We start from the raw sequence: 26,473 nt of genomic DNA on the forward strand, positions 1-26,473 counted from the left end.
CTGTTTAGCTGTTTATATGGTTGCATTCTATTCCAAACCCTGTGCTAGGTGTTGGGGTAGAAATAAAATGAATACATCCCCTAAAAGGCCCAAAGGCTACAAGTAATTCTGAACAGAAGTGAGGTATTTAATCCCATCTGCCCTTCATATAAGTATACATATATGCTTCCACATATATAAATATGAGACATAATCTGATGAGTATTGATAGCAAGAATAATGTTTTTAAATATAAACACATTATGATTTACAGATAGCATGATATGACCTACCTAAGTACTTTACATCTGAAATAAGGATAAAAGCCAAGCAAATGGAGATAATGAAAATAAATTAAGAAAATATGAGTACAGTATAGTTGAGAGGTTGAGAATGCTTGGGCATATCAAGTTTATTGTTCTCTTCCACGAGAAGGCAGCCCACTGCATAGCTGAATGGTCCCCACCCTTGTTAATGGTACTTATCAGGACAAAATCAGGCTGAAACAAACCATACAAACTATAATAGGCCTTCCACAGTTAGTCCTTATAAATTAAAAATAGATTGTTGTTCACTCGCTGTCGTGTCTGATTCTTTGTGACCCCATGGATGCAGCACGCCAGGCTTCCTGTCCTTCACTGTCTCCTGGAGTTTGCTCCGATTCATGTCCATTGAATCAGTGTTGCTATATAACCGTATCATCCTCTGCTGCCCTCTTTCCCTTTTGCCTTCAATCTTTCCCACCACTAGGGTTTTTTTTTTAAGCAAATATAGAGAAATGTTCCCCCCTCCCCGCCCCGGTTCTGAGCCTTCTCTTGTTGTAGTCTTCAAGATGATATAAATGATTTCAGTCCAGAACTAATAAAAGAGGAAAGTATAATAAATTTATTATTATTGTAGGAAGATGTCAGTTTTTTCACGGGGTTAACAATACTGACTAGTGGCCAAATTCTGAACACTGAACCATTCAAGAAAATTTGTGAGAATGCTGGTATTTTATACTTGGTAATTCAAATTCCTTACAGTGATGTAGCTTCTCTAACAAATGCCTTAATGAAGATTTCATTTGTGCATTAATTTCTTCTGCACACTTTTCTCAATTTGGCTGTTAGCTTCTATTTTACCTTTATTTGTTTGGACTCCTGCATTATCTCCTGATATTTTCTGTAGTCACTGATATATAAGAAGCATAATAGGTTGCCACTTAAATAAACACCTTGGACTAACCAGTAGCATGAACTTCTGTTTTGGAACCCTGGACCAACACTTGAGAAAGAGCTGATTAACATTTGTTAATGCCTAAGCAAAGAACCAACACAAAACACACAAAACTCACTATAATTACCTTAAAAAAAGATGATACCTTTCGGCAACTTTTCCTTTATTTATAATGATAGACTGTATCCCGGAAGCTTATCTTTAAATGATCTCTTCCCAAAACATGCAGAGGAGTAAAGTGAAAGTGTTAGTTGCTCAGTCCTGTCTGACTCTTTGCGACCCCATGGACTGTAGCCTGCCAGGCTCATCTGTCAATGGGATTCTCCAGGCAAGAATACCAGAGTGGGTAGCCATTCTCATCTCCAGGGGATCTTCCTGACCCAGGGATCAAACCCAGGTCTCCCACATTGCAGGCAGATTCTTTACTGTCTGAGCTACCAGGGAAGCAAAAGTTTATGCCATTTACAATGTTTATACCATTCTGAAGTTCCTTTCCTTTCTTGGATAGAAATCTTACTGTACTCTTTTAAAATGATTGCAAAAATAAATCATAATAATTGAGATTTTGAGTCCCTCATTTTACCCAAATTATGCTTCTAGTTATTAGATGATTTTATCCTTCTAAAAACAGTAACATATTGAACTATTACAATAAACAGTCATTTCATCAGCATCTCCCCAAACTATCAACTATTTGGTTTTATATGTCATTCTATGGGTGTTATTTTTCCTTTGGATTTCAGTGTGATTATAAACTGCTGCGGTTAAACTTTCAGAGGCTATTTTAGATACAGATTAGATATGAAGTTCTTTTTGGAAGCTTTGGAATTTTGCAACATTACACTAACTCTTTTGCCATAGGGTGTTATTATCGAAGCCTGTTTTAATCTTTCAAATGGAATACCTGAATGGTTCCTTTCCCAGCTGTCCTTTGCTATCACTAGAGAATGGAAATTACTGCCTTTCTGTAACAATTTTCCAGGAGTGGGGCTAAAGAAGAGTCCTTTGTGATTTAGAACATTTTACAGTTGTGTCTTAAGGATCTTTCAGTAACTGTGTACTTTTATTTTTCAGCTTGCTCTGACAAGGTCAAGTTCTGTAGGTGACTTTTCCTGGTCTCAAAGGTAAAGAATTTCATTTGTTTTTTGGTGTCTCACCAAGATGTTTAGGAACACAGCTTTCCAGGATGTTGATATCTCAGACATACACACACATACACACACACACACACACACACACACAGTCATACATACTACAGTTTATATAAACATCAGCTATTTTTTATTGACAGTTATTTTTAATGATAGATATGTGCCAAATGTGACACTTTGATATTCATTCCTAGCTTTTTTTTTTTTTTTTTTTACAGAAAGCTTGTTATTGTGGAAAAACAAGATAATGGAACATTTGGATTTGAAATTCAGGTGGGCAGTTTTCAAATTTTCCAGACTTTTAATTAAGAAAGTGGCACCGGCAATGTCATAATATTTACAAAGAAAGAATGAAGTCGGGCTTAGGGATTGACAGAGGCTGTGACTTGTGTTCTATGTGTGGCTGTTTTGATAGTTTTTTGGTTTGTTGGGTACCACCAAGGAAAGAAAACATTCAAGCAGATAAAATAATCACCCTGAGATTTACTCAACTTCTTGTTTCTCTTTGCTTTATTATTCTTGTCGGTCTGAGACTGATCAGAAATTCTTGCTATCAGTCAGCTCATAAATAAGAGAATGACGTACTCTTTATAAGTGAATCTTATATATTTGCATTAGTGATGGGTTTTGCCTAATAATTTCTTATAGTGTGCATCAGATTTTGCCTACACTTCAGTATTCAGAGATAGTTGAAGGAAATATATTTGTGTATATGGACTGTATCCATTTATAGTTACTATTACATTTGAAAATACTAAAGTTTTCATATTGGACTCTATGAGAAGTTTGTACTCTTTTCCTTAGTGATAACATTTTATAACTATTATTTGAAAATACTTAATATTTGGCTCTATGCGTGTATTGCCTCATGCTGTAGGAAATTTTAAGTCTTTATGGATTTCTATTTAAAAGCCTAAGAATTTAATTTCTTATTTGCTGTCTGCTTTTTCACGGCTATATTTGTAAATATGATGCATTAGGTCAAACAAAGTCTTGTCTAATTAAGCACAACAGAGTAGTTTAAGTATTACTGTGTTCTTTTTCCAGTATACTTTTGCATTTCTTTTAGAAGCAGTCTGCATAATCATATCCTCATACAAAATATCAGTTTTTATATCTTAACTTTGGTGCTGGCTTCAGAAAACTTTGGTGACTAATTATCAGCACAACAATTGGAAACTCAGTGTGTTTTAAGATTAGGAACAAGAGGCTGCTCTGTAAGATGCATTTTAAGAATAAACAAAATGGAACTTTAGCTGCAATGAGCAGGGAGAAGGCTCTCAGAGAAAAGAAGAGACCTTCTCCTTTCTGAATTCTACTTTTGAATTTGGTGAAATCTCTTTCTTTCATTGGGCTTTAGAAGCATAGTACTTTCTCTTATTACTCATTCACATGAAACACTCCCTATTCTGTATTGTAGAGACACTGTGCTTTTTGTGACCACTTCTTTTCAAATGAGAATTATGCCCAAGGATGTGCAGTGATTGCTACTGAAAACAGGAGCAGAGACTACTCATTTATCCTTACTTAATGTGACCAAGGAGAATCTCTTCTCATCTTTCTATAGACATACCACTGCTTCTCCCACATTTCTCCTTCATACCATAAACACTACATGGAGCAAGAATCAAAACTTTCATTAGTAAACAGCAGGTTATAGCGGCCTGAACCTTTGTGGATTCACGTGAATGATGGCTTCACCTCTGGACTGTAGCATATTATTTTAGTGATGCAAGGGTCAATTCCTCCGCAAATTCCCTATGGGTGTATGCTTTCCATTACTAGCTGTATGCATTACCTATTTCCTAGTACTCACAAGGTTTATAGCGATTGTCAAATAGGCGGCATGCTCTGAGAACATTTTAAAGGCCAAGTAGAAACTCATATACCCTTATTGAGCCTCCATTCATTAACACGTGTTTGGGTCTTGGTCAGTGGGGCACAGGGCATGCTGGGAGAGAACAAGTCGACCTCCTCTGGTTTCCATGGATGTTAGTGTTTTGCTGATATGGAGAGTAATGTAGCAAGACCAGAACACAGACCTTAGATTCATTTACAACTGAATTTGTGTTCTTTCAGTGCTACTTTAGTAGGTTCTTAGGCATTTTAAATGAGATAACATATGTGAAGTACTTAGTACTGTGCCTGATTCCAGTAGAAGGTAAGCAAATGACAAGTGTTAGAATGAAGGCATGAGAAAGTAGTGCACTTTTGTGTCTCTAGGAAATGGCTGAGCAAAAGAAAAATATCCAACTGATTAGTTCTTTACAAAGCTTTGGGACCTCTGCCTATCTCTAACCACAAATTTTACACCTGTGGCAAACATATATGCAAGTGCATGCTACATCAATTAACGTTTCCCCTTCACGGTACTTACTTTGCTTCCTGGACATGGAGCATAAATTCTCACTGCTAATGAGAATCATTATAACAGTGGTTTCCCAAAGGAAGGTCTCTCATAGGTTTGGTCCATGTGTTGTGTGAACTAGACCATGCTTCATTTCTGGAAGGGCCTGGGCAGTGGCAAGAAGATTCCCTGGCCAAAAAAAAAAAAAAAAATCTGTTAAAGGAATCTGTGATATTGATGGAAAGTAAATTCAGTTCAGTTCAGTTCAGTTCAGTTTGCCAGTCATGTACGACTCTTTGCGACTCCATAGACTGCAGCATGCCGGGCTTCCCTGTCCATCACCAACTCCTGGAGCTTGCTCAAACTCATGTCCATCGAGTCAGTGACACCATCCAACCATCTCATCCTCTGTTATCTCCTTCTCCTCCTGCCTTCAATCTTTCCTAGCATCAGGGTCTTGAAAGTAGATTATATGATCTCTAAAAGTCTCATCTGCCTTTAAGATAGGGGGACTCTAAATGCCTTTCAGAGTGAATAGAAATCCCTTCAAGGTTAACAAAGTCAAGTTTCTAGAAGTTTCTTGCATTGATTGACTTCTGGTTCTGCTGGTTCTGGAAACTGTATGTCTAAAATATAAAGGAATGGACATTGGACATTAGTTTTTCCACAAGGAAGCAGTACTGGGATGTGGTTTAATTTTAGGAAACAGATATTAGGAAGACTTACTCAGAATGCTGATTTTGATTCTAAATGGAACTAGACCTCATAACTTCAATATGTGAAAAAGAAGAATATAGATCACTGGGCCACTCTATTCATCAAACACTGGTGGTGTGTTCTTGGTACAAATCGAAAGGAAAAACAAAACCAAGTTGCTTTTGCCAAATTGAGGCAAGAGGCGAAGCATAACTTTTTATCTTTTAGTCGAGTGGCTAATAAAGTGGTGAGTATTCAGGGCAGGTGTACCAACGAGCGTTCAGGAATGAAGATAATTGAGTCAATTATAATACTTTTGAATTAATGAAGGGCAGATTGTCATTATTTGCAGAATTCTGATTTAAAATAATTAATGTTGGCATATCTCCCTTGCTGGATGTGTAATGTTTCCTACGCTCCTGTAATAAGTACTTTAGCTTGGAAGAACCACATAGAGATTTTTCTCTCTGCTCTTGCCTACTGCTGTTTTATCCTACTGGGGAAATAGAAACTGAATTTTTCTTGTTAAATACACAATAGCAGTAGGTAGTCTCTTAGGCATGAAAGTCTTACATCTTAAACCAGTCTTACACTGCTTTCTTTCTTAAGAGAGATGTGTTTTTTTTTTAACATTTATTCATTACTTTTTGGTTGTGCTGGTTCTTTGTTGCTGTGTTGCTTTTCTCTGGTTGTAGAGAGTGGGGACTACTCTCCAGTCGCAGTGAGTGGGCTTCTCATTGCAGTGGCTTCTCTTTTTGCAAAGCACAGGCTCTAGAGCATGTGGGCTTCGGTAGTTGCGGCTCGCAGGCCCTAGAGCACAGGCTCAGTAGTTGTGGCACATGGGCTTAGTTGCTCCCTGGCATGCGGGATAATACCGGACCAGGGATCCAGCTTGTGTCTCCTGCATTGGCAGGCAGGTTCTTTACCACTGAGCCACCAGGGAAGCCCCAGAGGTGTTTTTTTATGAATGGGGTCAGCTACACAATGTGTGGGAGAAGTGTCAGATTGGTCCTTATATTCAATTTATACTCAGAAAAGCTTCCCGAATTGTTCTTTGTACTTATGTATCATCATGTTATGTAAGGTAATTGATAATGCTTAATTTTTTTTTGACAAATAGATTTTGAGTTTTTTAATAGTAATTATGTATCTTTCTCATTTTACAGACTTACAGGCTCCCAAACCAGAATACCTGCTCCGCAGATATGTGCACCCTGATCTGCAAAATCCAGGAGGACAGCCCAGCACACTGCGCTGGTCTGCAAGCTGGTAAGTCAGAACTATGCTTATGTTTGGAATTATTTAAATAGCAAGAAAAAAATTTTTTTTTGATGGTGAAGGTCAGGATGTGATTGTTGCTTTGAATTTCCTCAGCTCCTTTATGTTGCCAAGGTTTGGGGCTTGTGTGTTTTGTTTAATATGTGGGTCAGGAAAGATTATTTAACCAACCATTTTAACGCTCGTTTTTCTTGGCATCTCCCAGGTGATGTCCTTGCAAAAATCAATGGTGTGAGCACAGAAGGCTTTACCCACAAACAAGTTGTTGACCTGATCAGATCTTCAGGAAACCTGTTAACGTAACTATCTGGTTGCTTCCCATGGGGCTTAAAAAATTGTTACGGTCTCTCATAATGCCTGTTGAGTGAATGAATAGGTTTTTTGTTTGGGATCACAAGGGAGGCAGCGCACCATAGCTTGGGGATATTGGTTACAGACGTTTCTATCAGTTCCTTTTGTTTCTCAAGGTTTCCTCAAACTTGAACGTGTTGTCAACATCTGAAGTCAGAAGGCATCAGTAGCCCTATGTCTGAGTGGGAAGGATAGCATTTTAAAAATTTTATTTTTGATTCACAGTCAATTAAACTGGCCCACATTCTCTTTAGACAGAGAGAAATGAATCCAGTTTCCGTGGCTGACATAATCCTGTGGTTAGAGCAAACGAAAGTTCAGAAGGGCTGAGCTTTTTCTTCTTAGACCACCAGCCAGTTGTTTTTCCCTCCTAGTGTTCTGTCTGAAAGAGCAGTCTGCTCAGCCCTCCTGCCCTGCAACATGCACACTGACACCTGCTGCTATTCCCAGTTTACTAATGGGAGGCTTGCTTCCCCAGTAGAGATTCAACTGACGTTTTCACCCTTAGAACCTAATAAGACAAAGATGGAATTCAGCCATTCATTAAAATAACATTTATTGAGCAAATACTATATTTCCAGCTCTGTGATAGGCTCGGGGAGACAAAGACACTTCTATTGCTTTATTAATTATGGAAAGAGATAGGTAAGAAAAGCCCGCAAAAATAAGATATTTTGATATTTAAATTATGATAACTATTATGGAGAAAATAGAAAAAGGGATGGGATAAAACACTGAGTGAGAGGGCTGCATTTTTAGCTTAAGTGTTAAAAGTGGTCCTTTCTGAGAAGGTGAATTTTGAGCTGAGAGTGAAATGATGAGAAGGGATGGTTCAATGAACTCCTGGTGAGAACATTTCAGGTAAAAGAGAGGTTTGAGTTATCAAAGTAGGCTTGGCATGTTCAAGGGATAGAGAGATAGCCAGAATAATTAATTGGTGGCTGGTGAATTAAGAAGAGTAGAGTAAGAAATGAAGACAGAGCATTCTCCAGTAAGCAGAGCAAGGGTCTCACCAGTTAGGTTTAATAGTTTATAATTTATTCTGATTATCTCATTTATTCTTTACAGTCATCTTGTGAAGTTGATTTTATTCCTATTTATAAATGAAGTGACTCAGGCTGAAATGAGGTTTAGTTAAAACCAACCACCTAGTAAGTGCCTGAGCTGGGATCTGACCATCTGCTCTGGATGCCAGGATCCTTTCTCCAGCTATCCCACAGCTGTTCCTTGCAAGCTGCCAATAAAAAATTCCTGGACACTCTTTTGTGGTTCTAGTCTAAAACTTCAAAGGATGTTTTTTTTTTGCGGGGTGGGGGAGGTTGTGTGAGAGTAATTTTGAAAGATGACTGGTGGTGGAAGAGGCCCGTGTCCAACTCTATGGTTGCTATGAGTTCAGGATAAAGGATGGGGACCACTCTAGCTCCAGAGAAATTTCAGTCCATGAGGTAGGAACATGTTCAAGGGAACGTGCTGGTGGTTAGAATCAGAAACCTGTATTCCAAGTGGGTTAAGTGGGCAGACCGCAGGTGAATAATTAGAGTAGTGGGTGGAGACAGGTGGAAATCCAGAGGTCAGGGAAATGAGAGACAGTTTGTACAAATACTGAAGACAGCAGCCAATCTATGCCTACAGTTCTGCCCACAGATATCTGTTGCTTGGGTAGGTCGGATCAACAGGAAGGTACCAAACAGATTCACATGGATCCTCCCTAACATCTAGAGTCAAGAGCCCGTAATGAGAAAGCTGATGTGTTGGCTTGCTATCATCTCATTGTCTTGGGTATAACGCTATTGGAAACAGCATTATACCCAATAGATTGCATTTAATATTATTATTTTACCAGGCCTTGACAAATTTCTTGCATCTTTATAGAGTTACAGCTTATTTATCAGAATGACTTTGAACCAATACTTAAAAAGATGCTTAGTTTTGTAACTCATACGTCATATTTATCTTATTCAGAATGATGGTTTAGTAGTCAAAATAAAGTCTTCTAACTTGAGCCCACAAAACAAATAAATCACTCAGGATAGAACAAGTCTCTTTATTTTTAGAAAGGCATTTGGTACAGGGAAAAAGAACACCATTAAATTGATAATTCAAGGATTAAAAGTTGTACACTTAAAAGTTTTGAGATGAGTCATTTGAAAGTTAATATCTCAGTAGTGTTGATCCTATTTGTTCTAGTTCTAAATTTCGGGCAATTTACAAAGGTAAAATTTTCTAGACTCTTAAGGTAGAACAGATTTTCCCATTTCAATACGTAGTTTTTTGATTTCAATTTTTGAAAGGCCCTAGTGCGGGTTTTCAATTGCTGTATTCCTCATGCTTAGCATGATGTCTAGAGTCTGGCTCATAGTAGATGCCCAATGAATACTCACCAAATGAAAGAGGTGGTTCAGCCAGACCACACAATATGTTCTAGTAGAGAACAACCATCATTGCCCTAGAGTGGCTTCTATAAAATGAGCTACAGTTTACAAATAAACCAGGGCTTTTTCTTCTAGTCACCCTCTCAAAAGGTGTGTTGTTTTTTTTTTTTTTGCCATATTCGTTCTTTGAATGTTGTCAGAAGGTTTGGCTTACATCCAGATACTTGAAGTGCCATGAGAATGGTGACATTTATGTTGCTTTTTGAGGATAGTCTGTGCTCAGAGTGTAGTACTTCGTAAGGGATGGTGCTTGTTTGAGAGAATCACTCATGCTATTTCCCACCCCCCTCCTTTTTTTTCTTAAAACAGGATAGAGACTCTTAATGGAACAATGATTCTCAAAAGAACAGAGCTAGAGGCAAAGCTGCAAGTTTTAAAGGTAATTTAATTTAATACAGTGAGACAAATTTTTCATCCTTGAATGTGTGAGTGGAAGAATAAAGATCTATTTGAAGAACTGAGATAGCCCTTGAAGATGAAATGTCGTGATGAGTCTAAACTGCTGAATTATCAAGAGCCATACAATTACCTTTGCAGGAATATTAAATTTACAAACCAGGGCAAATCACTTCCTTCCTTCCTCCTTCTGTGTGTCTATGGGGCTCAGAAAGGCAACAGGAAAGCACATCTCCTGAAGAAGTTTTCATTAATGCACCTGTGACCTCTTTTGATTTACATTCTGTTTGGGAAAAAGCAAAGATGGAGGAGCTGTCATTTTCCCAAGTGCAGTATATGTGTGTAGGAAGGCCTGGGATTTTCGTTTTCTGTTGTTCTCCCATTTCGCCTCCTTCTTACTACAAAGATCAAGTTCCTCTACTCCTGTGGATATCTTTGAATCTACTTTTGCTGGCAAATACACTGTCAACTCTGGAGGAGAAATTGAAGTTTTCAGGAGATACTGCACAATGCAGGATGTTCAGTGAATATTCTCTGGGCTCTTTGAGGGTCTTAAAAATCTGTTTCCTAGAGTGAGGAAGTTCTGGCAGGCCATGAAATCTAGGACCTCACTATGTGCATCTTAATTATTGAGCCCAAGAGGGTAGAGTTACCATATTTCTGTATTATCTTGTATTCCTCCCTTTTCCCACATCTAATTTATCAACAAGCCCTGTTTTCTTCTTTCTCAACATTAGTTTTATATTCTTATCATTTTGCTTATTCCTCTGATCTTTTGAATCAATTTAGAAAATTCTTAAAAAAAATATCCTCTGTTAGATTGTGATAAGAAGTGAATTGTCTTTATAGAATAAATGAGATCAATGAACATTTTTATGATTTTTGCTTTCCTTACTTCAAACACAGGGTCTGTGTCTTTCCATTCAAGTCGTTTATATACTTCAAAAACATTCTGTATTTTCTTCATCCATTTTATATTTACACTGATTATACATTATATATTATATAATGTATATTACATATGCACTGATAGATTTATTCCTATATAATAAATAAATTTAAATTGTATTTTTAATTAATAAATATAATTATTTCTAAATTTTTCTTGCTGTAATTAATGTGGTCTTTTAATTTTTCAATTGCTTATTGCTATTGATATTTATATAAAGTTTTAAATCCAAGAGTCTTGCTGAACTCCCTTTATTCTGGCTGTATGTTTGCAGACTCCCTTGGATTTTTTATATAAACATATTATCTGCACATAATAAAAGTTTGCCCCTTTACTCCCAATTATTCAACTAGTTTATTTTTTTCTTCTCTTATAATATTGGTTAGGACCTTCAGGATATTGCAAATAGTGAGTGTTAGTTTTCAAGTTAAAAAAAGTCTCTAACATTTTATCATTGAAGTTTTGTAAGGAGTAAATAGCTCATCATATTATCTTTAGGTTTTTTAAAACTGTCGAAAGCTAATTTGTTTCTGCAGAAGAGAGTCTGAGTGAAAATCTTTTTTGAAAAAGTAAAACTGGCTGTTTCAGCCTTTTGTAAGAAAAAAAGGAAAGAAATGTAGAATATAAGCTAGCAATGTTATTTAAAACATAAGTGAAAAATAGGTTTATATTTCATGGAATAAAGAACTCTCTTGCACAACTCATATTTGCATGTTTATAAGCATTTTCTGTGCTTTGAACATTTTCTCTTAAAGTTTTAATATACATACTTTATTGTTTTTCTAACCTAGAAAATTTTCAACACCTCCATCCTCTCCCAGAATATCACGAATCTTAACATCTTTAAACATCCATTTAAGACTCCATCTTCCTTATTATTGCTTACTTTAGAAAATTCTATCAATTTTCAAAATAAAAAAGACAGGTTTTTATTCCTAACTGCTGGTAATGAGCAAGTATACCAGCCTGTGAAGTGATGGGCTTGCCCAGTTTCTCATATTCTGTTCTTTACTTTTGGGTTCACTTTCCTTCTTGCCATAGTGTTTCTTTCAGTGAGAGAGGGTGGGTCTTTATTGAAAAATATTTATTTCACTGCTTCTATTGAAAGAGTTTTATAAGTAATTGGATTATTCTAAGGTGATGTTTTGTCTCCTTAGCACTTTGATTCTATTGTTCTTTGATATTTTGTTTGTGAGGGATCTCCTGTTTATCTTTTGTAGGTAATTTGCATTTTCTATATTTTCTTCTAAAAGTTTAAAGTGTTATTTTTTAATATCGAAGTCTTTAATTCACTTAGAATTAATTTTTTATGTAGTATAAGTTAGGATTCCAACTTTATTTTATTTTTTCTCTTTGGAAACTCAGTTCTCCCAGTACCATTTATTTTATACAGTCTTTCTTTTTCCCCAGTGGACCTGAAATGAAACTTCTGTTTTACACTAGTTCCGTATATGAATGGGTCTTACAGGCTTCTAATTCTGATTCATTGATTAACTTGTTTCCCTTAGACTCAGCTATTCTACCTTTGTAATAAATATTGATGTCTGATTGGGCAAGATTTTTAGGTTATTCTTGGCTCTTTAATTGTCTGTGCACATTTTAGAATCAGATTGTCAAATTCTATAACTAATTTTGGAGTTTCGATAGGTAGCATCCTTTTATATAGATCAATTTGAGGAAAGCTGATATCTGTATGCTATTGAGCTTTCTTACTGACAGACTATCTCACTAGATAATTTTAAATTATTTTTTGTATTTCAATAAGGTCCTATATTTTTATGTAGATAGATCTTATGAATCTTTTATTAGATTTATTCCTTTGTAAAATGATTTTTATTGTCATATAGTTACTTTATTAAAAATATTGTTTTGAGGTTTATGCATAGCTGTGTGAAATAAATTTTTCTATGCTGTTATTATACTCAAACACTTTGCCAGACTATAAAATTTCTAATTATCTATAGATTATTTTGAGTTTCTCATGAAGATAGTAACTATCTATTAGGAATGATATTCAGCCCTTATTTTGCTATATTGGGTAAGGTCTATAATACAATGATGAATAGAAACTAAACTAGTAGGCATCTTTGCTTTGCTCTTGATCATAAAGGGAGTTCTTTTGACTCTTTCTTATCTCTAGGGATATATTTTTCATGTTAAGAAGGCTCCCTTCTATACCAAGTTTGCTGGTTTTTTTTACTTGTGTAAAAAAGTGCTTGCATATTATCTTGTATCAGATACATTTTTTTTCTGTAAGTGTTGAGATGGTCTTATTTATTTTTAAAAATCTGTCAGTTTGATGAATAACATTTAAAGATTTTTTAATGTAAAAACACCCTTGCATTTCTATAATAAATCCATAATTTACATAAGTATAATAAGTATAACATAATTATGTAAATTATGGTCATAATTTATATTTTTTATATACTTGTAGATTTGGCCTGCTGACATTTTCTTTAGAATTGTTGAGGGTAACTTCATTGTTGAGGGTAACAGGTAGAATGGCCTGTAATTTTCTTCTCTCAGACTATCTTTTTTTTATCTTCTTTTTTAGTTTTGGTATCGAATTTACTAGGCTCTTAGCATGAGCTAAGGAATCTCTTCCCCTTTTTGTCCTCTGGTAGAATTCTTGTAACACTATCTGAATCACCTGGCCTTGGGGTTCTTTTTGATATGAATACTTCTAAACTTGGTTTTGGTTTCTTTATAAGACTGCTCGAGGTTTCTGCTTTTGTTTGTTTGCTTGAGCCAGCTTTATTGAATGATGTTTTTGCTAGTAAAGTTTTGAAATTTTCAAATTTATTGCACAAAGTTGATAATAAACATTCTATTTTCATCTTTTTCTTTTCTAACAAGCTGTGCTTATGTCCCCATTTTCATTTGTACTACTTTTTATGTCTTTTTTTTTTTCCCCCCCTTGGTAATTCTCTCTAGAGGATTTCCCATTTGGGGATCTTTTCAAAACCCAGTATTTCAATTTTGGTCAATTATCCATCTTTTTCCTGATTGCTTTTAAGGAGTTTTTTGTCTTTTCTGATCTACAGCTTCACCACAGTCTCATTAGGCTTGGATTCATTTCTAAATTTATCCTGCTGGGAACTTGCAGTGTTCTCAGTTTTTGTGACTTTCTTCCGTTTGGGGTAATTATCAGCTTGACCTCTGTGAATATACCTTCCTCATCATTCCCTGGATAATCTTCTGAAACTCCTGCTAGGCGCATTTCAGAATCTTTTGATTTACCTTCCATGCTTCTTAACCACCCTTTCAGATTTTGTATCACATTATGTTTTTGTTTAATTTTTTAACTGAAGTATAATTGATTTGCAATCAATTTTGTTAGTTTCAGGTATATAGCAAAGTGATTCACTGATACATATATATGTGTATGTATCTACTATATCTGCATTCTTTTTTCAATTCTTTTCATTGTTATGTTATTTTTTAATTCCTTTGTAATATCTTCAGTAATGTTGTCTGTGTTCTGTATAGAATGTGTTCTTTCTATTGAGTTTTAAATATTAATTTTTTATTTTCAAATAATTCTTTTTCATGCCTATCTTTTCTTTTCTTCCTTTGTTTAAAATTTCTTGTTCTTAGGAACATCACATTTCTCTTTCAGGATTGCAAATACTCTTTATTTTAAAGTCTTTGAACACTTTTCTGTTTTTTGTTTGGAGAGAATTCATGCACTGATTATCAGTTTTGTTGTCTTTCTTATCATTAAACTTCTGTGGAGTTCTGGAGAGTGTGGATTGCCTGCTTCCCTTGGCCTCTCTGTGCCACTCAGTGTGAGTTGGGCAGTGGCTTCTGCTCTGCAACTCAAGACTTCCAGTACAGAGCCAGGTCTGGCAGCTTGGATGCCTTCCCTGGGGGCCAGCATGCAGCTTGGGTCGTGAGGCTGCGTTCATGCGCTCCTGGCCCTGTGGGTACATGCTTTCCATGAACTATAGTCACCCTTAGCAGCTTTGTTCAGCCTCTTTTTCATGGTGGTAGAGCTTAACCAAGGTTCTTCTCTCAAGCGGGAAACCTGTCTTTGTCTCTGCCTCACATAGGGTCTAATTTTCTCCTGACTTCTTTCTTTTTCTCCAGGTCTAGTAGAACTTTGGGTTCATTCCTGTTCATCATCTTTCATTTCTGTTGCCTTTCTAATCTTGTAATTGTGAGGTTTCCAGCTCATCACTTGGGCTAGAAATGTCTGGATCTGACCTATTAACCAGAGTCAGGTTGGCTTCCCCTTCACGCAGTGACATTTAGTTTGTGCATCCTGCTGCGTCAGTGGCATCGTGTCTCACAAAGGTTCCTTGTGTGGCCACGACCTCTTCTTCAGAAACAATGGTCCCTTTTGAGCTAAATTTTCAGGGATTCCCTTTCTTGTGACCTATGATTCAAATGTTTGACATGAAAACAGCACATCTAGTGGGCTAACTGAGGGAGCTATTATCTGATATTTACTGAGTTTGTAGTCCTTGGGAACCATTTTGCTACACTGAACCTTTATTTTTTAATCTGGAACTTTTAGGACCATTATTTATGAAAACATGATAAAAGTAGTAAGTGTTAGTTGCTCAGTCATGTCTTACCCTTTGTGACCCCACAGACCATAGCCCATCAGGCTCCTCTGGCCATGGAATTCTCCAGGCAAAAATACTGGAGTGGGTAGCCATTCCATTCTCCAGGGGATCTTCCTGACCCAGGGTTCAAACCCAGGGTCTCCTGCATTGCATTGCAGGCAGACTGTTTTCTGTCTGAGCCACTAGGTAAGCCCAGGTGGCATATAAGTAGTAAAGTGCCATGGAAATGTTTATCTAAAGTCTCATGGAGAATGAAAACATTGGAGACATATTCAACCAAGTATCCAGTCTGTGACAGCTGAGTGTTGCTTCAGGAAGACACCCTTTCATTTATTCAACATTTAAGGAGCAGCTTCAGTATGATAGGCACTGACCTAGGCACGGTGAGCTGAGCTGATGTGGCCAAGTAGGGTTAGATCTCACCTATGCTTCAGTTTTCTTCTAATAATGAGAGGTTGCTGCTGCTGCTGCTAAGTCGCTTCAGTCGTGTCCGACTCTGTGTGACCCCATAGATGGCAGCCCACCAGGCTCCCCCGTCCCTGGGATTCTCCAGGCAAGAACACAGGAGTGGCTTGCCATTTCCTTCTCCAATGCATGAAAGTGAAAAGTGAAGGTGAAGTCGCGCAGTCGTGTCCGACTCTTCACGACCCCATGGATGGCAGCCTACCAGGCTCCTCCATCCATGGGATTTTCCAGGCAAGAGTACTGGAGTGGGGTGCCATTGCCTTCTCTGAATGAGAGGTTAGATTTGTCCAAATACACCACTGTGATGTTAATAATAGACCGAAACAGACTTTGAGCAAAATAAGGAAGCTTCAGTACAGACTAAAAGCTCTTAGTCACTTTGACACAGCTGCTCTTTACACTGGTATTTTCTTGGTTTAAGTGACGACATACTGAGATGACTGGGACAAATCAACAGATTTGATACTTAAAAACCTTTATTTTCACAGAAACTATTTGGCAAGTCCTGACTTTGTATTTATAGGTAGTAAGTACAGAAATACAACTTCCTCTTCTGCCTATAATTAGTTTTGAGTATTGGTCTATCCTTATGCTCCCCAATTGGACTCTATTCTCTTGTAAGAGATAAACCTCTTTAAGAAAGAAAAAAGGGCTTATATGCCAGATCCCTGCTGGTTCTGTACTTCCTGGTTTCCTGACTCTGACCTTCACATGACCTCAGGTTTATAAGAGCTATAATTCAGGTAGCCCAGCAGTCTTAGAGCCAGGTAGACTATGTTATAGTATAGAAAGGACAAGGAATTAACTGAGCGAGGTATTTTATGTCTTTGATTTATTGATTACATATTATACTGACAGGCATAAGGAATGCTGCTATGTGTTACTGTTATCAAGGCTGAGAAAGTCCTGCCCAGTGATTGTTCATTCCCTGAACAGCCAGAGTCCCCCTTAAACATTTAATGGCATTCTTGTAATATTTTCTTTTCCTTTAGTCTTCCTCTTCCAAATGTACTTTTCCCCCACTCTCCCATTTTAGCCTTCGTCTATCCCTTCCAGACTGATCTGTACGAAGGACCACTTGTTTCTTCTTAGGCTGCCTTTCCTTCCTGATAAATGTCCACAGGCAAATCTGAGTGGTGGGATACCTAAATCTGGGGGCTTGCTGTGGACCTGAAGTGGCAAAGAAGGGGTGGAGTGAAAAGCAGAGAGAAGGGAGAAGGAGGCTTTTGCCTTGTCAGGTGCCTTCTCCTTTGTTGACGTTCGACTCCCATCCGCAGCCTGGCTGCGGGCTAGGCCAGGCCTCATGTGCAGTCATGACCATTACAGCAGCCCCTTCATCCCTCCCTGGGCCACTGTTCTCATGCACGGAGCAGCCAAGGAAGGAAGCAGTTAAGAAGTCAAGAACTGTTAAGAAATGTTCTAAGTTTAGCCCTCCAAGGATATCTTTTAGAGCTGGTCAGCTTCCCTTGGCGAGGGAGGGAGGACAGAGGAGGGTTCAGGATGGGGAACACATGTATACCTGTGGCGGATTCATTTTGATGTATGGCAAAACCAATACAATATTGTAAAGTTAAAAAATAAAATAAAATTAAATTAAATTAAAAAAAAAAAAGAAAAGAAATAGATATCCAGCAGAAAAGATAGTGTTAGTGACCCAGGCTTATAGAATGATGGTGGTATTTTTTTTTAATCGAAATATAGTTGATTTAAAATATTGTGTTAGTTTTGGATGTACAGCAAAGTGATCCAGTTATACATATATATATTTTTGAGATTTCTTTCTATTACATGTTACTATAAGCTACTGAATGTAGTTCTCTGTGGTGTACGATAAATTCTTGTTGTTCATCTATTTTATGTATAATAGTGTGTATGTCTTAATCCTATACTCCTAATTTATCCTTCCCCTGCCCCATTTCCCCTTTGATAAGCATGTTTGTTTTCTGTCTGTGAATCTGTTTCTGTTTTATAAATAAGCTTATTGGTATCATTTTTTTTAGGTTCCACATATAAGTGATATCATATAATATTTGTCTTTCTCTTTCTGACTTGCTTTTTGCTTAGTGTGAAAATCTCTAGGCCCATCCATGTTGCTGCAAATGCCATTATTTCATTCTTTTTCATAGCTGAGTAATATTTCATTGTATATATGTACCACATCTTCTGTGTCCATTCAAAATGATCATGGCATTTTTGAACATTTACTAAGCTGTATCCACCATTCCACCCATTTTCATCTACTAATGCTTATAATCCTCATGAAAATCCAAGGGTTTAGGTTCTGTTGTCCTCATGTTATAAATGAGAGAAGCCTAGAGTTTAAAGTCTTGCTGAATCAGCTAGTAAATGGACACAAACCCAAGCAATCTGCTTTTCCAATAATTTAAAATAAAAAAACGTAAATGTCATCGTTTCTATTTTCTGTCATCTCTATTGAAACAATGTTATTGTTTCAATTCGTTGGTGCTACTAGACTATTTCTTGAGAAATTGGTGTTCCCTATATTCCCCTATTATACAGAAAAAAAAAATCTTTCAAATGAATGAGAGGGATTGTTGGTGCTAGAAAGAAATGAAAAAAAATGAATTGACAAATCTGAGCCCCTGAAAGTACATTGCTGTCTTCTCTGGGGTTTCCTAATAATTAGCACTTTTTTTCTTCTTTCTCAGCAAACCTTAAAGAAGAAATGGGTGGAGTTCAGATCTCTGCAGTTACAGGAACAGCGCCTGCTTCATGGTAAATGTGATTTCCGGTTCAGAAACCACACTTACATTTCATTCTTTCAGTACTTCTGTGTCTAAATTGTTTTAAGATTGTCATCATTACAAGGAAAAATTGTCTAGCATGGGTCAAAAATAGTCTGTATTCCTTTGGCTTGGCTTTTGGAGTGACCAGTGTATTTGGAGGAGGGGTAAGTCAGATGACGCCCCCTCTTCCACACACATAACACATGCACACGAAAACATGGACACACATGCATGCACACACTCGCAAGAAGCACCTGGGGATTTTAGAAGAGCAATATGAATGGTGGCCTCATTTTCTTATTACTTTGGCAGATGAATTAAATTCCTGAGAATACCTTTGGCTCAGGGGCTGCATAGTTCTGAGAAACTCTTGAAACTGGAAAGGTAGCATGCTTCTTGGGTGGAGCTTGTATTATTTGCTCAAATTGTGTAAGTTAGAATAATGCAGAGGTATTCTCCTTCATGGCCCTCAAACCCAGGAAATGTGAAGGATCTTTAAAACAGTAAATGCATGCTTCTTGCCATTGTATGCATTCTGAGAAGATGGGTTGAGTTTAAAATTCGTTGACTTGGCACTTGCTGTGTGACTGGTATAACCTGAGGAATGAACTTACGTGTGCAAATAATGCACTGAAACTACTAGCTATGTGGGTGTGAAATACAGCTTATATCTTTGTTAGATAAGTCTGACCTAAAGTCTCTATTTATAACCTTACACTATCTGTTTGTTTTAGTGATCATCTGTTTATAGAAAAAAGATATATTTAATTCTTAATTCGGCACTAATTTATGACAGAAGTTGGTGTTCAAGTTCTTTCTTTTCAGAAAATGAAACATATATGAGTTACTTCTCTATTTGTGTTTACAAAGTAATATTCTTAAAAATGTATAACAGGGTTTTTTTGAGGGATCTAAAATTTGCTAACAAGTCAGAGGCACAAATATATGGCTACTTCCTGGATTTCTGTAGACTTCATGGTGTTTGGGATATCTTTGCCTCTACTTGCAGAGGAGCATCCTAAAGGGGAGATGGGGTTTGATCTGATAAGTGTAGGCAGTTTTGTGGTTCTGTGGGCATGGCCTTGTATAGACAAGGTCCTTTGTTCAGGATCAAGGAGATTGGCTCCTCATAAGGCCATTGTCTATATTTTTTGAGAGATTAAAAGAGTTCTTTAGTTTACTTTTTATAGACCTGGAATAAATATCCAGGGCATGAGATTCTACATGCCAAATGCTCTCCAATCAAAAGACATTCATCAACTTGTTGTCAAATGAAATAAAGTAGGTTTTGTTAACAAAAAAGAACGCATTATAACTGGTCACCATAGGGCTGACCCTACTCAACCTTGCAGATCAAATGGAAAAATAAACAAACAGTCTCTCTTAATATTGTCAACCAAGGGCAAAGGAGAGCAGCAGTAGAGACAATCAGCATGAGGTTAAAAAAACACATTTCTGAGTGTGTAATGTCCTATTACTTTTCCTGAAGCAAAGTCACCTTCAAATGATTTTTTTTTCTGGCTAGCATTACAAATAATCTCCTTTCTTTTAGCAGCATACCAAACAACTCAGATAGTACAGAAGCAAGTGGGATATGAACAGGCTGTTGGTGTGAGATTAAAATTTGAGTTTGGAGAGCCCAGATGTAGGTTATAAAAGGTTGATGAAGAAATTCAGCTAAGCAGATGACATTCAATTTTTTCAAATGATTATTTATTTTAGGACAGGGATGTTTTCTGGTACACTACCATTTCAAAGAATATAAGTATTAAAGTATTCTAAGAATAAACTGGGAATATCGAGGCGCTAAGATATCCTTTCTGTTCTAAGCATCTTTGAATTCTCTAATAATCAGTCCGTAAGGTGCAGGTTTTATAACTGTGATTTCCATACACTTCAAGTGATGTTATAATAATTTTACAATTATTAAAAAATGCAGTAACTAAAAACTGGAGGAACTAAAATAGAGAAAATCCATAAGAGGGCATTTCTCCAAGTATATTCTTTGGAACCCATTTCTATGATGATTTTAATAAAAAGTGGCAGGGCCACTTTAATGTGAGAAATGATTCTTTTGGAAATTCAAAAGTTGCACTGGAATACTGTTAGATGAGTTGAACTATTCTAATGTGAAGGTTTTGTTTCAATTTATTTAATCTAGACCATTTTTTGTGACCATGGAATCCTTTACATGAAACTAATCCATAAACAAGGTTTTCCCAGGTGGCAGAGTGCTAAAGAATCTGCTCACCAGTGCAGGAGATGCAAGAGATGGAGGTTTGGTCCCTGGGTCAGGAAGATTCCTGGAGTAGAAATGGCAACCCAGTCTAGTATTCTTGTCTGGAAAACTCCATAGACAGAAGAGCCTGGCAGCCTAGAGTCACAGGGTCACAAAGAGTCAAACACAACCAAGTAACTGAGCACCCACAGCCTATGGACAAATAGCTTGAAAAATCATACTCTTAAGCTTATCAAATGATCTCATAGACAGTCACTTATTTGTGCAAGCTTGGTGAAAAGAACTATTTACCCTTACTCTTTCTTGTGCCTTTCAAAGAGAAATTTTGATGTATTTACTTGTAAGGAGTGATGCTTAGATCTATTTCACAGGAGGCTTTCTTTTCTGCACTGTAGGTGATGCGACTAACTGCCCAAGCTTGGAAAATATGGACATAGATGAATTCACACTGCTTGGACCCCTGCCTGGCGCGGCCCTCCGGGACCGGAATCGATTATCCAGTGCCAGCAGCTGTAAGAGCTGGCTGAGCTCCATGACGATAGACAGTGAGGATGGGTACCAGACCGGTGTGTCTGAAGACTCCGGTCGGGACGCCTTCAGCCGCCAGACAAGCACAGATGACGAGTGCTTTGTCCTGAAGGAAGGAGACGATTTTCTGAAGAGGTCTTCTTCGAGGAGGAATCGGAGCATTAGTTCTGCCAGCAGTGGGTCCATGTCTCCCTTGTGTGAGGGTAACTTCTCAGGCATGTATGGGACCCTGCCCAGGAAAAGCAGAAGGGGAAGCGTCCGGAAACAGCTCTTGAAATTCATCCCAGGCCTTCACCACGCTGTGGAAGAGGAAGAGAGTCGCTTTTAATGGGTTGCCCTGCCCTTTCCTATTAGCTTATTTTGTAAATATCTTCAGATTCCTTTAGATCAGCTCCACCCAGTTTAGTGGGAAAGTGCAGATGGATTGCAAAACTGACATCTCATTTCATGGCTGTAGTGAACTTTATTTAAACTTTTGTACTACTATGTATCTTTTGCAATCTTTTTTTAACCAGAACGGTTCAAGTTCTAAGCAGGCAGTAGGAAAATTAAATAATAGTAAATTACAAAATATAACAAATTAACTCAAGTGCCTGCTCATTTTAATGCTGCCTGTGAAAGCAAGGGTAATATTTATTTTCTAGATTAGTCATGTGAAAAGTTGAGAACTTTTTAGAATCAAGTATAAATAAGAATGTGACAGAATGTAATTATTTGGAATACCTTCTGTAGATTAACTGGTGGGTTACAAAACTTATATTTGCTTGAGCTCAGTAGACTATGGGGAGGCTTATTAATAGGCGTTTTGAATGTTTCTGTTCAAATTTATGAAAGATTAGAAGCGAAGATGATCATCAGCCCTTTTTTTAATATCCACAGTGATAATAAAGCAGGAAGTAGATTTAATAAGAGGATTTAAGCTTTATAAAATCCATTGAAAGATGTTTTCTAAGATGGGTACTAAAGAAGACTATAATAAGGTCTTTTTACTGGTGGCCTAAACAAAATGGATGAGGATGTCTTTCTTACCTGATTCAACTTTTGCTCTTCCTAAACATTGATGACAAGTCTGTAACTCTCAAGATCCTACAGCCTTGTGATGTTTTTTGAACAAATATCTAAAGTTTGAAAAATTAGAGTTAGGAAAAAGATTTTCCTCCTGTGGAATTTTTTCACATTACTCCTCACTTTATATTATATATTCTTAGTAGTTATTGCTGCAGCACTCTCTTGTCTATTAGTTATGTTGGTATCACTTTTACTCCTCATCTTTCAATCACATTTTTATTCAATGCCAATTAAAGTTCATGATTTCTCTGTTCTGGCGATACAGCTGCTCATTACCTGTATTCTAGGGTAGATAATCTGGACAATGTAATATACAGTCCCTACTGATTGTGAACGCTGTATGTGCATATGTGTGTGTGTGTATGTGTGAGAGATAGATGACTTTGAGTGTAACTGATACACTTAAATAAACTGAATAAAGAGTGACTCATTTTGAGGAAAAAAGAGATGAGGGCAAGGAAGCTTGTAGGGTAAGAAATAAGTGATAAAATAAAATAGGAAAATATTTCTAATGGGACATACTTTCTATTAATTCTTTGAATTCAGGAGTATCCAGTGGGCTCTGCATAAGAATCATTCATGTGAAGAGTAGAGCTTTCACAGGAACAACGGCAATCTTGTCTGTCATTTACTGAATGCATAATAGGTGAAAGATGTTGTCCATGTGATCCCAGAAATAAACCTGTAGAGAGACATTAGGCATATAGATAAGGAAGCAGGTATTCAGAGAAGCCCCCATGGTCACTGGGAGGGCTAATATTGGAAGCCAGTTTTTCCCAGCTCTAGCTTACCTGCTTAGTCTCTCTGGATGTTGTTCACCTCTTTGCTGGTTCTGTGTGGTTACCACCACAGGACTACCATTTGCCCCAACCCCAATATTTAAAATGTACAATTGTAGATATTGCATGAATAAGGATATTGTAAATAGGAGAAAAGACCCTATTTGGTAAATAGAAAGGCAAACATATAAGGTGACTCTTCTCAGGTCTACAAGCAAGTTTTCAGATATAAGCACATAACTTATAATAACTACATGGTTAGCAATACATTTATTTTCAACAGGGGCTTGCAAATCAATTGTGATTTGACAGATATTGCTTATTTCTCACCACAGACTGGAATTGTCATGTTAAAGATCTGCTTACATGTGTGTAGCATTATCTGTTTGTCCTCTTTCACCAAGTCCAGGGGCAAAAATACTATATTTAATTTAGGAAAGATGATTTTAAAGTATTCTATGTGAACAATGTTTTAAGAGCTACCGCAGTTCATCTGGAAAAGCAGACAACATGTCATTTGCCTTTCTGTGGTTTTAAGTGTTAAATATAGTATGATACCATCTTACAGTAAACATCAAACCCAAAATGGTAGAGGGAAGAAGCACAGCATGCTGCACTGTCGCCTGCGATAAGAAGCATGAGAGCCGAGTTAGACATGTTCTGGAAAAAAAGTTAAGCATTTTTTAACCAAAGTACAGGAAGGAAGGGTATCGCATGTTTTGTGTGTTCACAAGTTGTAAGAAACCTGTTGTTGAGTGGAAATGTGGGTAAATTTCTCATAGCATAGTTTTTCAACCTGAATCTGACCTCAATGAGACTTTAGAAGATGTCATTTCTCTAATTTTCTGGTGTGCAATGACCACAGTGACTTACTTTGATATAATTTACTGGGAAAAGAAAAGTGAAGAGTTTTTTTTTAACCCCAAAGTTGTCAAATATGTAATATTGGTGAATTTACTAATTGAAAATTTGTTATGAAAATGCATTTTTCTAATATGGCTTTGATTGATAAATCAAATTTGAATCAAACCTATTAGGAGTCACTCTTGTCATGTGACTATAGGAACACCACCATGTCAAACAGGTTGGAACTATATTTTTTGAAATGACTTTTATTTATCATTTCTACTTTTTAATGCTTTTCCATCTTAGTGCATGATACAAACAATACTAAAAATCCTAGTCTGAAGTGAAGATCAAACTTGGAAACAGCTTGTGTATACTAATCATAAAGTATAAGTATTGGTGGATGTATACAGTCTAAGCATAGTATATAACACATAACAACTATACTATACTTTGGATCACAAAATTATTGGTGCTTTATATCCAATTCCTTACACAGCTATGGGCAATAAAATAAATTTTGACACCTTTCTGAAATAAAGAATGCTACTCTTCAATGACAGAACTTTCTGCTATCTCTCTCTGTCTTTACTTACTTTAAATGAAATGGAATTTAAAAAATCTAGAGTGACCTATTAACACCTATCTCTTTGAGGTTCTTAAAATATATTACCTATTTAATTGAGGCTTTGCACTTGTATTAGCTTTCTGTTGTTGTTTGACAAACTGCTGCAAACATAGAGGTTTAAAACATAATATCTCAAAAGTTTGTGGTCAGGAGTACGGGTAATGTTTAGCTGGGTCTCCTTGAAACGAAGCAGGACCCTGTGGTCCTTGACCCCAAACCCTGCAACATCCTCTGCCTGCTTTTGTCTGTGGAAAACTTCAGTCAAAGAATAAGTTTAATCAGAGAAATGAAAATGTAGAAACAAAGGAAAACAGTCAAAGAAGATCAAATAATAATAACGTAGTCATTAAACAGAGTTAAGGACCTTTGTTTCCTTCTCAAGGACTACAGATAATATTCTGAACCATATCCCAGGTGCTGTCTTATAAAAAAATAAACTACATGATGACCAGGCTATACCCATGACATAAGCTGCCACAATTATAAGAATTGGCCTCAAAAAATGGGAGGAAACAGACCCTGGAACTGAAAATTAACTGTACCTACAACAACCAACTGTACCTAAAACAATCAATGTCAACAACCAAGTTGACATTGATTAGACCACTGATGACCAATTTGAAGATGACTGTCAAAGATGACTGTGCTGTTTCTGTATATAACCTCATTTCTGTCTCTAAAAGCTCTTGCCCCTCTGGTTGTGTGTGTTGGGGGGGCATCTGCCAGTTGTCGGGGGGTACAGCCTTTGGACAGATGTCTGCCCACCACCCCCCTAGTTGCTGAAATCTGAAATAAAGCAAGCTTTCCTTTCTACCAAACTGGCCTGTTTATTGGCTTTTGAACTGTGGGCAGCCAGACCCCACAATCTTTTAACATCCTCAGAGTTTCACAGAGCAGCAATCATGATGTCACCCAGGACTGAGTTCTTATCTACAGGCTTGACTGGGGAAGGATTTCCTATCACAATTCCTCAGGGTTGTTGTCAGAAGCATTCCTTACAGCCATAGGTTTCATGGCAACTTGCTTATCAAAACCCAACAATAGAGAGAAAGAGATACTATAACCATTAGTTGCTCAATCATGTCCAACTCTTTGTGACCCCATGGACTGTAGCCTGCCAGGCTCTTCTGTCTGTCAAATTCTCCAGGCAAGATACTGGAGGGGGTAGCTATTTCCTTCTCCGGAAGATTTTCCCCAATTCAGGGATTGAACCTGAGTCTCCCACATTGCAGGCAGATTCTTTACCATCTGAGCCACCAGGGAAATGAGACAGAGCCCTAAATAATGCAGTGTAACCAGACTGACATCCCAGTACCTTTGCCATAGAACAGAACATAATCACAAGAGTGATATCCCATCAATTGTGCCATCTATTTGTTAGATACAAGTCACAGGACCCACCCACACTCACAGAGCTGGGCTTACACAAAGGCATGAACAGGAGGAGGGGACTGGGAGCTACCTTAGAAGCTATTCACAACACTATTCAAGGAGTTCACAAATTGATAATTTAAGATACTAAGTCTTCTCTAAACTTCTTTGAGCAAAAAAAAGTGTGAATGTCACCGTTTTTAATTTTTACATAGAGCAATGTTAAGATTAACGACTTTTTAATTTAAAGAAATTGGCCAAGATTGTATAACCAGCCAAAAAGCTGAGGAGGAAACTATATCCAGCTCTGTTACAGACCTTCCAGCTTTGTCCCCCAGGTGCATGAAATGACAGAAGATTTTAAAAGAATGTTAAAGAGTGAACCAGTTACTTGCTTCTAAATTCTGCTCAGGGAATCTGAATGTATTTAA

At 37.1% G+C, this 26,473-nt stretch overlaps 1 protein-coding gene across 3 annotated transcripts in view; it reads left to right on the forward strand.

Annotated features, from left to right (window-relative positions):
* The window catches only part of CYTIP (cytohesin 1 interacting protein), an 83,166-nt gene extending 57,677 nt beyond the window's left edge, over window positions 1-25,489 (forward strand). For 2 of the 3 annotated variants that reach the window (XM_005202482.5, XM_059876192.1), the window contains exons 4-10: window positions 2,272-2,321; window positions 2,567-2,621; window positions 6,558-6,660; window positions 6,875-6,968; window positions 9,762-9,831; window positions 18,506-18,572; window positions 21,218-25,489. In XM_005202482.5, coding sequence (XP_005202539.1) covers window positions 2,272-2,321; window positions 2,567-2,621; window positions 6,558-6,660; window positions 6,875-6,968; window positions 9,762-9,831; window positions 18,506-18,572; window positions 21,218-21,678 — 900 coding nt within the window. In that variant the 3' untranslated portion in view covers window positions 21,679-25,489. 3 annotated transcript variants of the gene reach the window in all.
* Window positions 25,490-26,473: the final 984 nt, after the last annotated feature.

This window comes from Bos taurus, chromosome 2, assembly GCF_002263795.3.
Source record: "Bos taurus isolate L1 Dominette 01449 registration number 42190680 breed Hereford chromosome 2, ARS-UCD2.0, whole genome shotgun sequence".
NCBI classification, from domain to species: domain Eukaryota; kingdom Metazoa; phylum Chordata; class Mammalia; order Artiodactyla; family Bovidae; genus Bos; species Bos taurus.